Source organism: Monodelphis domestica, chromosome 6 (genome assembly GCF_027887165.1).
Source record: "Monodelphis domestica isolate mMonDom1 chromosome 6, mMonDom1.pri, whole genome shotgun sequence".
NCBI lineage: Eukaryota > Metazoa > Chordata > Mammalia > Didelphimorphia > Didelphidae > Monodelphis > Monodelphis domestica.
Window position 1 is genome coordinate 221,348,971 of NC_077232.1, and position 15,274 is coordinate 221,364,244.

General features: G+C 38.4%; 1 protein-coding gene across 5 annotated transcripts in view; it reads right to left on the reverse strand.

Moving 5' to 3' along the window:
* The window catches only part of ASB5 (ankyrin repeat and SOCS box containing 5), a 90,380-nt gene that overhangs the window by 29,365 nt on the left and 45,741 nt on the right, over positions 1–15,274 (reverse strand). The window contains exon 1 of one of the 5 annotated variants that reach the window (XM_056802933.1): positions 15,153–15,192. The exons of 2 other annotated variants lie outside the window; for them this stretch is intronic. In XM_056802933.1, coding sequence (XP_056658911.1) covers positions 15,153–15,177 — 25 coding nt within the window. In that variant the 5' untranslated portion in view covers positions 15,178–15,192. Of the gene's footprint in view, positions 1–5,581; positions 6,008–13,850; positions 13,996–15,152; positions 15,193–15,274 lie in introns of those variants that run through there. 2 more of the 5 variants (XM_056802934.1, XM_007496090.3) reach the window with 2 other exon arrangements.

Below are 15,274 nucleotides of genomic sequence, written 5' to 3' on the forward strand. Positions count from 1 at the left end.
GAATTTGTTCCCCAGGACTCTCTTATCCAGCATCCCATTTGAGTGCTCACACAAAGTGCAAACATTGCATGCATAGGTAGGATAAAGTTTTGGTTTGACCCTGCCTCTCTTGCTCTATCCCTGAGCAGTCACTGAAGCTGGCTTTCAGCAAGGCAGGAGAATTTACACATTTATACACATGGTCTTACTTTAGTTTAGAAAATTAGGTTTTGAACCTCTATTTCCTTTTTTATTTCTTCTACCTCAAGAAATTACTAAAAAACTTTATTAAATTAATACTTGAAGTTATTTATTAATTTAAATCTTACTCTATAAAGTTGATTACTGAGTTATGATTTTTTTTTTTGGCTACCAAAACTCATTATCCTGGCTAATTGCCAATAAACAGGCTGTAGAGCCCTGGGAATGGCAGTGCCCTCCAGATCTCTGGTTTTGCTTCCTGCTTGGCCATTATAATCATCATCTGGGGGAGCAGATGTGCAAGGGGGGGTGCCACTTCCAGCAGCTGCCATCATGCTTAGGACAGACAAGCCAACCCAGCTGGGAGAAAAAGGAGAAAGTGAGTGTCAGGCAAATCAAACCACATTTATCGCCCTGACAGCCATTCCTCCTCAGACCCTGAGCCCAAGAAGCCTTCTGATATGAATGCTTCCACAACTCGGTGTCCTCAACCATTATCCTGAGAAGTAATCCCTGTAGAGCTAAATCCTGGCAAGTGTTCCCGTTAGGGTCACAGCCACAAACGCCGAAGACCCAGTAAAGAAAGCATTTAACACTAGAGACCTTAACACTGGCAAAGAGTTCCACATCAGAAACAGATCATGTTAGTAGTGGAGATGACATTGATGAAGAGGTGTCAAACCTTTGCTTTGCTACTGCACCCTAATCCATCAATTAATTAATCAACTACTATTTGTGCTGCCATTTGTATACAAAGATGCTATTGCTACTCTGCCATTAGAAAGTTTTGTGCATGCTGTTATTTTTTAAAATAGGCAGAATGTCAGTTTGTGGAACTGCCACTCTTCCAGGAATTGCCTGAGTCATATACTGGTTAAATACTTTATTCAAGGTCACACAACTGGAAAACTTCCGACGCATGATTTGAACCCAAGTCTTAAGGAATCCAAACTGAAAACTCTTTCCACCAGACTATACTATTGCTAAAAAGATCATAAAATCCGGGACATATCAGCCACCTTCATTGGGAATAAAGACCTGTGGTACTTTAACCAGCCCTTTACCAAAAGAGGATTAGGCATGCATGCTTATTATATAGATGGCAGGATCACAGAACCATTCTAGTTAGCTATTCTTTCAATTTACCAGAAAACCTCAAACCTACCCAGGTCAAAACCTATGACTAGCTTCCATTTTTACCTGAGACAGATCTAGGAGTTTTAATTATGTTGGCAAACTGTCCCTGAAGTTCCAGATTTCAGACTGTCCCCAAACCCCAAAAATCTTATGAAAAAATCCTATTTAAGATCTGTTCTCTCTCACCAAATCCTGTTTGCTTCATGTGTTCAACCTAGATCTGCCTTGGAAAGGAAAAGAGCTGTGAGAACTGAGCCAGTGTCCTTTAGGAACTGGGGTGATTGGGCCTTTCTCCACCTCTGTGGCTGGTAAAAAAATGCTATTTTCAGAGAGATATTGGTTCAAATGTGAATCCGTGGATTTTACGGGGACTTGGCAATGCCAATGAGATTTCTAAAGATTTGAAAGGAAATTCAGCTTATTATATAATCAATGACTTATTTCTCTGACCCTTGTTCTACCACTGTAAACCCTATGCATCTAACTAGTTAAAGGATTGCCCTTGAAGAGAACAAATGGCAAATAATAATAATAATTTGTTCTTTTATCCAAAGGAAGAAAATCAAATAAAGCAGCAATATCTATAAAGCCTTTCACTAGAAAACAGTCCATTTGGGAGAAATCCTAAGTCATCTGTTACAGAGAGCTGAAATACACAGCTAAGTCCATTTTAACCAAAATATCAGATTTATCCTCCCACATACCTTTGATTATATAAGGGAAAATGGCTTCTATTTGCTTACAGAGACTCATTTCCTCTTGCTTTTGGTTTACCTAATCTTTAGAAGAGATTAATTTAGGCAAGAAAAAAAAAGTCATTTCTACTGATTAGTCATTTTCAGGGTATGATCCCTGGGCTCCCTAGTGTTTTCCAATGTCTTTTTGGAGGGTCTGCAAAGTCAAAACTATTTTTCCAAATAATACTAAGACATTATGACTATTAAAGTACTCCTTTTTTCCAACCACATATCTCTGAGACCAAATTTTCTTCATAATCTTCAACCCCCCCAAAAAATCACAACAGATTGAACATAGAAGCAGATATGAGAATCCAGCTACATTCTATTAAGCCAGAACTTTAAAAAGATTCACAGAAAGATATTTTAAAATGCCACTCTTCTCACTAAAGATTTTTCATTTTGGAAAACACAACTACTTTTCAGTTTTAAAAAAGTTATATGAAAAGGGTTCATTATTGTTTTTAAAAGAAGTAACTTTTTAAATATCAGTTTTAATTTCTCATAAGCTAAACTGATATAACTTACATTTAAAAAAGCTCTTTGGGATCCTCAATAATTTTTAAGGGTGCAAAGGGGTCCTTAGACTAAAAAGTTTGGAATTTTAATGCTCAAATCTTTATCCTCAGCCCTGATCTCTCTTCTAATTTAGAAGTTATGTCTAGGGTGCCAGGTAAACATCTTCAGGAGTGTTCAGCTGCTCCCCCAAATACAAAATCTCCAAATCTGCTTATTGTTAACTTTCTCTTCAAATCTACTCTTCCTCCTCACTTCCCTTGTACTGACAATGGCATTACCATTCATTACCTTAGACACTACCCACAGTCAAAAATGAGGAATCATAAAGAGTAAAGTGTTACCTATACACGGCAAATTATAAATTTCAAGGTGTTGTCAATTCACCGTTGATTAAATTACCTACTATGTTACACATTTACTGGCATTATTCTCAAGAAAAGCTCTAGGATGGGGATTTTTTACCCATTTTTGTGAACACTTTGTTATCCTGGTGAAATGTATAGGCCCTCCTCCAAATAATGTTTTTAAATAATTGAAGGAAATGCTCAAGTTTCCATTAGAGATTAATGAAAATAAAGTCCTATTTTCCCTCCCCACTCAAGTTCATCAACCTCCCTGGGATCTATCCCTGTAAGCTATGCACTCTAGGTCAAGTGAGAACCCTTGCTTTAGAAGGACAGAGGAAATCCTGTTATTTTTTTTCTTATCCCCATTTTACACATGAGAAAAAGTAGTTTCAGAAAAGTTTGGCAATTTTCTCAAGCTCACATAGCTAGTGAGTAGCAGAAATAGGACTAGAGTGCAAGTCTTCTCATCCCTTGGGCCATGACTTTCATTGTTATTCTCTTCTATTGCAATTGTCACCATCTAATTCTGGACCCTCATTATTCCATGTCATTGCTTTCTGATCTCCCTGCTTCCAGCCTCCTCTGGGTTCTCTTGCATTCCATGCTACCATAATGGCTGATGCAGGCAGCCTTCTTCTGATAGTTTTACTTCTCTGGTCAATGTTCTCATGGTTTCCCATGGGCAAAAAATATAAAATCCAAGTTCCCCTTGCCCTAAAATACAAGATGTGCTACAATCTGGGTCCCATTTATTCCCTATGTGTATGTAGCCTATTGCAAAATTAAGCAAGAGGTTTTTTTTTATTATTGTTTGTGCTAACCACACCTTTGTTAATGCTGGGTCCTTTCCCTGGAATATTTTACCTTTACTTGTTAAAATCCAAAAGTTCTTTAAGAACTTGCTTAAATGACCTTTTCCTGAATTGCTCTGAACCTTCATAAAGCAGCTACATGGCACAGTATCAGAGACCTGAGTTCAAACCCAACTTCAGACACTTCCTAGTTATATGATACTAGGCAAATCCCTTAACCTTTATTTTCCTCAGTTTCCCCAGCTGTAAAGTGGGGAATAGCACATATAAAATTTGTATTTAGAAAGAGCTTAGCTATTTGATTATCAACAATAATGAAAACCGCTTTCTAAATACACAATATATTAGTTTCCCCAAATATTTGGAGCAGTGATTTGCAGTATGTCTCTTGTTCACTCGTCTGGAAGAAAGACTGAGCAACAACAAATTTCTTTCCTCTACACCCCTACTTGTAACCTAACAGGCCGAAACTGACTCATCTCTTTTATTTTTCCCTCATGGAAAATTACATAAGCTATTCCTGTGATTTGCTTGTGCCTACCAATTATTGAACTTGAATGCTTGTATTTTTCCCTCTCTCTTTCTTTGCACTATAAATGGCTTCCCGTATGCTCATTTATTTGATTCTTTCTTCTGAAATTGTTAGGAGGAAAGAAAATGGAAAACAAAAACAAAAACAAAAACAAACCAGTACTCTGTACCAGAAGGCTTCCTGTTGGGTGATGGTATTTTTTCAAAGTCATTCATGATTGACCATCATATTCCATATTTAAATAGGGGGACATGCATCAATGAAATCAGGGCATCTTTTAGTTCCCAAATGAAATAAGCTAGTTCTTCCCAACCAATATTAAAAAAAAAAAAACATTTTAGGTCCAGATGAAACATGACATTAGCCAGAGAGGAGGATCTAGGTTCAAGTGCTGCCTTTCATATATCCTAGTAGTATGATCCTAGGCAAGTCACTTAACCTTTCATTTTAGTCATAAGCACATATTCTAAGACTGGAATATGAGAGAAATTAAAGATTTGTATGAGTGCAGGGAGTTTATATACCCTTAATTCCCTCACAAATCATGTGTCCAGACCCCAAAAGGTAAATAACACTTCTAACAAAAAAGTCCCTTATAACAAATAATCTTAAATATAAAACTATTATATGGCATTTCATTTCAATCTTTTGGGTAACTATTGTTGAATTTGTCTGAATAGTTTGCTATTTCCCATTTTGTTTTGTTTTTTATCAAGCATTTCTCTGTTTTCTCCTAAAACAGATAACAATTCACACTGGTCTTTGTTTTTTTGAAAACAGCAATTTCACTGAAATCTGATTTCTCTAATTTGTTCAACATTCTTTATTCATCTCTTATAATTTTTTTTTTCTGTTTTGAGCTTCCCATCTGTACAGTGTGGGAAAGCAAATGCAGAATTGTTTGTAGTTTATTCTCCTCCTCCCTGGATCCAAATGACCTCGACCCCCTTGGGGAGGTCCACATTGCTTTGCTTGCCAACCTACCGGGCCCTGCTGAAGGAGGAAGGAATTCTTTGCTCTCCTAGCCCCGGTTCAGGCTCACACAGAAACAGAGAGGGGAACAGCCTGAATGCATAGTTTTCCACAATTCTCCATCGTATGCATCCCCACCAAGAGGAGGGTCAGTCAGCTGATATGTGTCCGGGATTAGCAGTTACAAACAAAACAAACAAAACCATCCTTGCCTCCCTGCCCAGTCTCCATTTACGGTTCTGCGCCTGCATTCCGGAAAGCATCCCCAGCCTATGGGCATTTCTGCAAAATCGAGGGGACAAGGTCGGGGCCCCCAAGACGTGACGAAAGTGCTGCTCTACTAACCTTGACTGGTCAGAAGACCCCAGCTAGCCTTTCGTTTGGAAGGGCACGGCTCCCCGCTCTCTAGCCTTCTCTTGGGGAGCATCTGCTGAGCGTCGCTCCTGCGCTCCAGGGGCTGGATGTCTGCGGACATGCCGGGACTCGCGGTCCTCCCAGCTGCGTTCTGGGCGCATTGGGGGGGCAAGTGCGACGCGCGACTGGGCGCAAGGAGCCCAGTGATCCCCTTTTCCTGTCCCTGCCCTACCTCCTGGTATGTAGGTTATAAAAAAGAGCTGTGTGCTTACACCACGCACACAAAGCTACTAGTAGCACAGAATGCGGGCCGCGACCACTTGAGGCCGGGCTAGTGGGTGCGGGACGGGGGATGGGCGGCAAGCATTGCACCAGCATCGGCTATTTTTAAAAGCAGGGACTCAGCTGAGGCTCGGCGGGAGAAGGGCTGAACCACTGACATGAGATGTATTTTCTTGCGGGGAGGGTGGAAGGAGGGAGGAAGGGACAGAAGAGGAACGTCTGAGGAGAGAGAACCGGCCTCCAAGGCAGGAAGGATGGGGGTCAAGTCCTGACTCTTATGTGCATTAGCCAAGGACAACTGTGGACAAGCCACTCACCCTTCTCAGTTTCCAATGTCCTGTGCGACCCTTTCAAGTCACATACACTTCTCAGGTCATGTGATCTGGGCAAACCACTCATCCAGGTGCTATGTGACACTGGGCCAATCATTTTACTCACAGTGACCCAAGGGAAAAGTCACTCACCCTTCTCACTGTCCCAGGTGCTGTGAGACCCTATAAAAGTTACATACCCTCTGATCATCGAAGTGTATATGACCCCAAGAGCAAGTCATACCTTCTCAGTACCATCTAGGAGCAACTTTCAGAAGAGTAAGAGAACTGCAAAGGTAAAAGTTTCCTCTAATCCAATGAAATCACAGCTCTGATTTAAAAATCATGGGGGTACAGGGCAGCTAGGTGGTTCAGTGGATAGAGAGCCAGGCCTGTAGACAGGAGGTCCTGGGTTCGAATTTAGTTAGCCTCAGGCACTTCCTCTAACCCTGGAAAACCCTGGGTAAGCCATTTAACCCCCACTTCCCAGCTCCTTCCCAGTCTTCTACATTGAAATCAATACATAGTTTGATTCTAAAACAGAAGGTAAGGATTAAAGATATATAAAAACTAAAAAATATAGATGGCTTTTGTGTGGCCTTTCTGCATTTAAATGTTTTTTTTTTAATAAATCATGTTTTTGGAATTGGAGAGTTTGTGCTTTGTTTTGCACAGAGTAAGACCAATGGAAATTTGATATATCTATATCTATATCTACTTGAGTATATGTATAGATATGCAGAGATATAGATATAGCTATGTCTCAATGATCAGGAACCCTGGGCCAAAACAATTTCAGCCCAGGAGACCAAGAAACTATTTTAACTGTTCTTCCTCATGTTCATTAAATAAGCACGCTAGATAGGTGAGGTCAGCTGGCCAGCTCTAATCATCAACCAGTAAGAACCTTATTTTAGAATTGGTTCCAGTCCAAATTCACAGCCTTCTTACTGATGTGCTGGTGGGTCACGGTGGTCCAGTTCCTATGCCAGAGATAAAAATTGCAGAATGAACATGTGTTTCAATTCTGTGCCACATATGTGGTTATTTTGGTAGGTCATTTCAACACCTTAAAGAAGAATGCTGTCAATTTAGGTGCAGCTGGATCACACACTTTTAAAAAGCCAGGAAAAAAATCTCAATAGGGGCAGGGGACACATATGATAGTTACTACTTGCTGGTATGTAAAGCTTGAACAAGATACATGGTCTGTGTCTGAGTCAAGAGCTGTGACTGATCCCGGACATTACACCCTGGATTAAGTGGGCTGGTGATCTTATTACAATAGTGACTTATTTGGGATGTGTTTTGATGGAAAAAGGATATAGGAGGGGAGGAGAACCTGGCAGAACTCTGATGTATTCTGCTGTCTATTATTATTAATAATAATCCGAGGGCTTTATCCACTCCTTTGGTGATCGAGTACCAAGTTTCTGGAGAAATAAAATAACCGTTGGGAAGTAAAATTCTTTCTTCTATACCTATTTTTTTTTTGACATGGGAGTAGATCAGGGCTTGTGATTCCATCAGTATCAAGAAATCATGGTGTGGAAATGCCTTCCATTGATACAGAGAGGCAACTAATGTCTAATTTTACAGTTTTGTGGGAAGGTTGAGGGGCTCAGTGATTTGTCTAGGGACACATAGCTTGAAAGTGAAGGGCAAAACTTGAACCCCCCTGTTGAATTCAAAACTAACCTGGAGTTCATTACATATAGGATATAGATTTGAAGGTGGAAAGCAATTTAAAAATCACAAGATTTTCAAACCCCTGTATCATACAGATGAGGAAACTGAGACTAAAGGAAGTTAAGTGATTTCGGCTGTCATACAATTTACTAGTTGTCTAAGGCAGGACTAGAACTCAGGTTTTCCTGAGTGCAAATCCAACACATAGATGAATATTTAATACTTTCTCTTTTCTCTGAAATTACACTGTAAATATTCTCCATCAATTCAAATCAATATCATTAGATTAGATTTATTGATTCAATTTGACAGAAATTCATCATATGTCATGTTGTTTACTTCTCTAGTTCATCAAAAGAACTGTCCAGTGAACATCGAAGATGTGATTCCTCACCTTGCCAAAGAAAGCGCCCTGGATCGATGGTGTCAAACTCTTCCATAAACCATAGGTAAGAATCCCTCCAGACACATATTGATTTGATTTAGAAAACCACACATTAACATCATCTATGTTTTATTGTATTTTTATTTGATTAAATATTTTCCAATTACATTTTAATCTTGTTTGGGCTGCACTGGGCAGTATTGCAGGACACATGTCTGACACCTCTGCTCTGGACTATATGTGTGCTAGCCATAGATCAAAATAAAAGTTGTGGCTCCCTACAGTGTTATGGAAGAGCCTAGTTTTCTGTTCCTCTCTGGACAGGGCCAACTTCATTCAAGGAAACCCAAGCGATTTACTCAGATATTGTTAATCCCAGCTAATGTCTACAAAGGGTGATATATAATATTAAAAAAATCAGTGCAAAAAGCAGCAGTTGTCTTGGACATGTAACTGGGATTGGACTGCATCTGCTTAGGTCTCTTTCTTCCCCTTCTATTGGCCTCCCCTTCTTCTTTGCCTAGTTATTCAAAGTTGCTGGGCTCCCTCTAGCCCCAAGGGATCTCCCAATCTAGTTAGGCTCTTTTTGTTTTTTAATTTTTTTAACCCTTACCTTCTGTCTTAGAGTCAATACTGTTCTAAGGCAGAAGAGTTGTAAGGGCTAGGCAATGGAGGTTAAGTGACTTGCTGAGGTTGACACAGCTGGAAACTGTCTCAGGCCAAATTTGAACCCAGGACCTTCCATCTCTGGGCCTGGGTCTCAATTCACTGAGCCACCCTGCTTCCCCCAGGGATCTAGACTGAATGAAAACTGTATCACCTGCAGTTCATGCAGCCCATCAAGGGTACATGAAGAAAGCCACAGCTTGGGAGATAAAGGGTATCTACATTTGCTCCTTTCAACTGATTGTAACTGTCAGTTAGGGCATCTAGCTCAAATCCACAGGGGAGAATAAAGTATCTATTGAGAAGAATGACATATTAAATGTTAGTTTGTCTTTTAAGTTTTTTTTTTTACAATGAAGGCAATGTTAACACTTCTGCTGCATTTTTAAATTTAAAAAATCCAGGTCATCCTCTTTCTTATTAATATTGGGCCAATTCTTGTTCTCTAGATAATTCCTGCCTATTATTTCCATTCTTGTTATGCTGTGGAACTGGTTTATTGTTGGTTTTTCTCTCTCTTTTTTTGGTTCTTTCTTTTACAAAGGATAACTCTTTCGGGAAGGCAGGGCTACATTTTAGAAACTATGGCGATATAAAAACAAAAAAATAATAAAACAATAAAACATTCTAGTGAGGCACTCTCTTACTTTTTTTAGCTACAAACTAAACAAATACCCATTGTATCCATTGAAAAGAGGTATATTCCTTTAGGGATACTTCACCCACTAAAACATAGGGTTCTCCTTTGACTGAATGTCTAGTGTAATCATATGTGAATAGTATACATATACAAAAACATACTTGCTAAGAAACAGAAAAAACTTCAGAATTCATTCAGGTACTAAATAAAACTGTAGAAGCAAGAAGCAATGGATTTAATTTAATTTCTCAAGTCTTTCGGAAAGCCAATCACAAAATTCCATACCCAAGTTATTTTAAAAACACTTAACCCCTCCAACAAGGAAGAGATCAAAGGATATAAATGATGAGTTCTCAGAAAAATTGCAAAATATAAACAACCATATGAAAGAGTGCTCCAAATCATTAATAATGAGAGAAATGCACAGAACAGCTGTAGTTTTGCCATACACCCAACAAATTGGCAAATATGAAAACAGATGGGAAGAAGTCAACGTTGGAGGGGGCCATTGGCATGCTGATGCATTTTCGGTAGGACAAGGAATAGGTCCAATTATTCTGGAAAGTAATTTAGTTATGTAAGAATGAAGTGACTAAAATGTCCATATCCTTTAACCCAGAGTACTCACTTTTAGGCATTAAACCTTGAAGAGGTCAAATGAAAAAAGAAAGATTCCATATATTACTGGTATTGGCAAAGAACTTTTTGTGTGAGAAAAGAACTGGGAACAAAGCATGTGGTCATTGATTGGAGTGAAACAAATTGGGGTATGTATAAACAATGGCACATTTCTGTGAGATAAGGGAATGTAATGAAGCCTTGTCCAATAATAGGAAGTCAAGTGGATTGAGATAAATTGCATGACAGCCCTCATGAGCTTTTTTCTATAGAAAAGGTGGCTAATAAACCTAAGTGTGGTCAAATGCAAGGTAATGGTCTCATGAGAAGATCATTTGAATTAGAGTTTCTAAACAGAGGTGTTATGACCAGAAAATTATGATTTGGGAAGCAGAATAAAGCAAAAACATCTAATTGAGGTGCTGCTCTGGCTGGGATTTCAGTGGTCCAGAAGCCTCTGGGGAGGAATTTCCTCTGCTTATACAGATGGACACCTTTTCAAGCAACTTGTAGACTAGAAAAAAAATACCAAGAGAAGTTAAGTTACATGCCTAGGGTGACGCATGGAGTAAATGTCAGAACTTAGATGTTCCTGGCTCCAAGTGAACTCTCTGCTACTCAAGATTACTTCTTTCTGGCCAGAAGGGCTAACAAAATTCTAATTTAAATCATGAGTTCCACTTCATGAGAACATAAGTTCATCAATCTAGAGCAGGAAAGGACCTCAAAGACCATTTAATTGCCCCTACTCCCCATTCTACAGATAAGAAACTAAGGCTCAAGGGTGTTTCAGTGACTTGCTCATGGTCAAGTTGATAACAGTTAAGTTTTGTCATATTGCTCAATCAAATTTGTGCAAGGGCAGCTAAGTGGCTAAGTAGACAGAAAGCCACCTGGGTTCAAATCTAGCCTCAGATATTTCCTAGCTGTATGATCTTAGTCAGGTCATGTAACCACAATTGTCTATCCTTTTGCCACTCTTCTGCCTTGGAATCAATGCTTAGTATCAATTCTAAGAGAAAATAAGGGTTTAAAAAATAAAATTAAAAATTTTCAGTCATTTTAGTGAAAAAATTATATTAAAATTTTCAAAGTTTTGGGCAGTTGCATTATAGTAATTTTGCTTTGCTTTGTTCTTTTTTCCATAAGTAATTTTACATGACTTTCAGGAAAACAAAGTTCTACTTCTTTCAAAATTGCATCATTTTGCAGGGACAGCTTAAGAAATCTGTTCATGAAGAAATTGAGGATTATAGATTTAAATGGAAGAGAGACCTCAGAGACCATCTTGCCCAAACCTTTGGTTTTTTTTAGATGTGGAAACTGAGCCTGAGAGAGGTAGAAAGTCTTGCCCACAGCCCCATGGGTTTTGTGTAGTTGTCACACTTTATAAAAAGAAATACTTAAAAGAGTCGAATCTATACAGTGTCAATGTGGTTTATTTATGGGCAAAGGAGAATTAGACATGATTTTAAATATCAAAATGGTGCCAGATTCATATTTTACCAATGATTCCAAATTTCTTGTCTGGTGTTGTAGCATGTGGGAGAAGCCATTATTCAGTTAATGCAGGAATGTTTTCTTTTGGACTTAGAAAGCGACCACAAACTCTAAGAGTCTTTGAGGCAGTCTGTCCTTCCATCCTTCTTGCTTGGGCTTGGACATGGCTACCTGAATTAACTGACATGGTGATGGAGATGGCGGAGGGTGGGTGAAGTCTAGAACCAGATTTAATACTGTACACACAGGCACCTTGTTTATGAGGAAAGCAGAGATTAACCCTTGTCTCAAAGTCATTTACCTCTTCTATAAAGGTTGCTTGGAAACCTACAGTGACATCTGGTAGTCCATGACATAGTTCTTACTTGTCCTCAATTTTGTATTTAATGAAAAGTCATAAATATCTGGTAAATGGTAAATACAGATATGATGATAATATTATAAGTCTATTCTTATATGATAGCCATATTGAAATAGAGTAATAGGACCATATAGAGAGAGCTGGAAGGGACCTTAAAGGCCATCTAGTCCAATCCTCCCATTTTACAGATAAAGAAAGTAAGGCTTAGAGAGTTAGATGACTTGCCCAAGGTTACACGAATCAAATCTTGTACTTCTGGGATTACTAACTGTTTAACTTACTAGTAGGCACTCAGAAGCTATAAGTAAAAATCAATATTATAAAATTGATTCATAAAATCTTTAGGTAATTTTAAACTTTACTAAGACAAATAATAGATGTGAAAGAAATGAACATTGGCATCTAAAAGGAAATTTATTCAAGTTTGAGACAACTGTTATTATGCAAATTGTACCTCATTTATTCTGATTTTGAATTCTGCAACAAAAAAATGACTATTGCAGATGAGAAATCTGTGTCCTACCCATCGTTAGAAAAATAGATGGCTGTGCCAGCTGTAAGAAAAAAAAATTGTTTGCCTTTAAATGCCAGATGCTTTCTTCTTTGCATAAAAAGGTGTTAAAGTCTAAAATAGTTAAAACTGCATAATGACATAAAATCTTTATAGGAACAATATAATGCTATAAGAAAGAAGAGTTAAAAATCTTGGAATTTTCAAACTTTCTGAACCAAAATGTTAATAATCCAAGTAGCATGAATAATCCTACTGTTACTATAAGAAACAGTCTTAGTTTCTTAAAATGAAAGATTTCTTGATAATAAATTATGTATACTGTGGGACAGTTAGTAGTGGAAAGAACTGGGTCTGGAGTTAGAAAGACCTGAGTTCAAACCCAGTTTCAGATAATTAATTACTAGTTGTATGTCCTTGGGCAAGTCACTTCACCCTATTTGCTTCAGTTTCCTCATCTGTAAAATGACCTGGAAAAGGAAATGGCAAACCACTCCAGTGTCCTTGTCAAGAAAATCTGAAAAAGGGTCATGAAGATTTGGACACACCTGAAACAACTGTACAAAAACAACAACAATGCAACCATAGGATTTGATTCATTGTGCTTAAAGCTAGAAGGGACCACAGAAATCACTAAGTCAGCCACCTCAAATTTCATAATCTTGGAATTTAGACCACAGGGGATTTGATTTATCCAAAGGCTACAAAGATAGTAAGTAAAAGAATTGAGATTTAAATCTAAGTCTTCTGACTTTAAAATTATGCCTGAGAGTCTCCCCCCCCCCACCAAATTTGTTAGCTTATACTTCTCAGCTGTGAAATTTCATTGTGAACACACTTCCCAAGAAGCCAATGAAAATTTCAAAACAAAGACCTGGCAAGATCTTATGAGACCAATTCAGAAGTTGCTATAGCAAAGGTTAGGTAATAACTTGTGACTTTGTGACCATTTTTATTGACATCATATAATAGGATCTCCCTATCAATTTCCCTCCTTTCCGCCTCAAAATTTCTTAAGTTTCATCAACCGACTAGAATTTATTTATTATAGCCTTGGGGATACAAGTACAAAAATGAGAAAGTCCCTCCCCCTTCAAGGAACTTCTATTCTCCCAGATTCTCTCCTCCTTCCTTACTGTCTCTGATGGTGTCTCATAACTCTTGCCTGATCTTTTTAACTTGTGTATATATACCTGATCTCATAAACTCCTATTTCCTCCAGAACCATGTTCCAGCCAGTCTTTCCTCTAATCCCATTTTGCCTTCCATCTCTTTCTTTCCAGTGACTCTTTCCTACCTGAATACAAACATTCAGATCTTCCCTTGATTCTTGTATTCCATCCAGTTACCATACCATCATCTTCCTGCTCCCCAAAGTTCTTGAGTCGCCTATGCCAGATGCCTTCACTTTCTTATCACCCACCCTCTCTCCTCAACATCTTGCAGTATAGATTCTACCACTATCAGTGTACTGAAATTTTTATCTTAGAGGTCACCAGTGACTTCATAACTGCTCGATCCAATGGCTTTTATTCTGTCCTCATATATTTTGTCCTCTACATTTTTGACACTCTTGAGCATTCCCTCTTTCTCTTGATTAATCTCTCCTCCTTTATCTTCACAGACATCACATTCTCCTGTTTTGACACTCTTGAGCATCTCCTCTCTCTCTCTCCTCATTTAGCTTCATAGACATCACATTCTCCTGTTTCCTACCTCCAACTTTTCCTTTCTTCCTCCTTTTATATCTTCTTATCCGCTTTCAGATTATTTATGGTGGATATTATCCAAAATTCTGTCCTTGGTCCTCCTGTTCTTTCCCTATACTTTTTCCTTCTTCAAGTGCCTTCACTCCCAATTCTTCAACTATTAGCTCTATCCAAATGAGTACCAAATAATTATTTTTCAACCTTGACCAATTCTTTCCATGAAATGGCCCCCATTCCTGCAATGCAGTCCCTCTTCACATCTATCTCTTAGAATCTTCTTCAAGATTTTCAAGATTTAGCACAAATGCCACTTTCTACTTCAAGCCTTTCCTTATTCCTGTGATTGCTAATGCCTTTCTCTTCCCACCAAAAAAGTGGCTTTCGAACTCATTTTGTATATACAGTCATGCTGTCTCTTCTGACAGAATGTAAAGTGTTTAATAACAGTGAAAATTCTCTATATCAATTAAATCACAAGTCTAATTTCTACCTTCCACTCAAACTCCCATATTTGAAACTTTGTCATCTTCACTGACTATTCTCTGTTCTTCACCTCTTTTGACCAATTGATTCTAAGCCATTCTTGCAACTACCACAATCTATCTAGTTCCACTTCCATCCCATCATTACTAACTGTCTGAACCATTGCAATAAGGCTTTGGAAAATCTTTGTTTCTACTTCCTGACTTTTCCACATTGTCTTTTTAGGTCACTGTGGCACTGATCTTTTTATGAAGAACTGACCATGTCACTACTTGCTATTATAGCCTCTTGATCAAAGTTCACACTGGTCCATCATCCCATAATTTGGTACCACACTGCCTTTTCAGCCTTTTCTAATATTATTCCTGTCCATATGAGCTAAAGTCCACCCAAAATAAATTACTTACTGTTTTCCAGTCCATGAGTTGGCATAGCTGTTCTTCCATCAATGCTGATCCTCCTGAACCTAACCTTTCCACTTCTAGTACCAAGATGGGTATCCATAAGGTGACATGGCCAGAAGACGTCA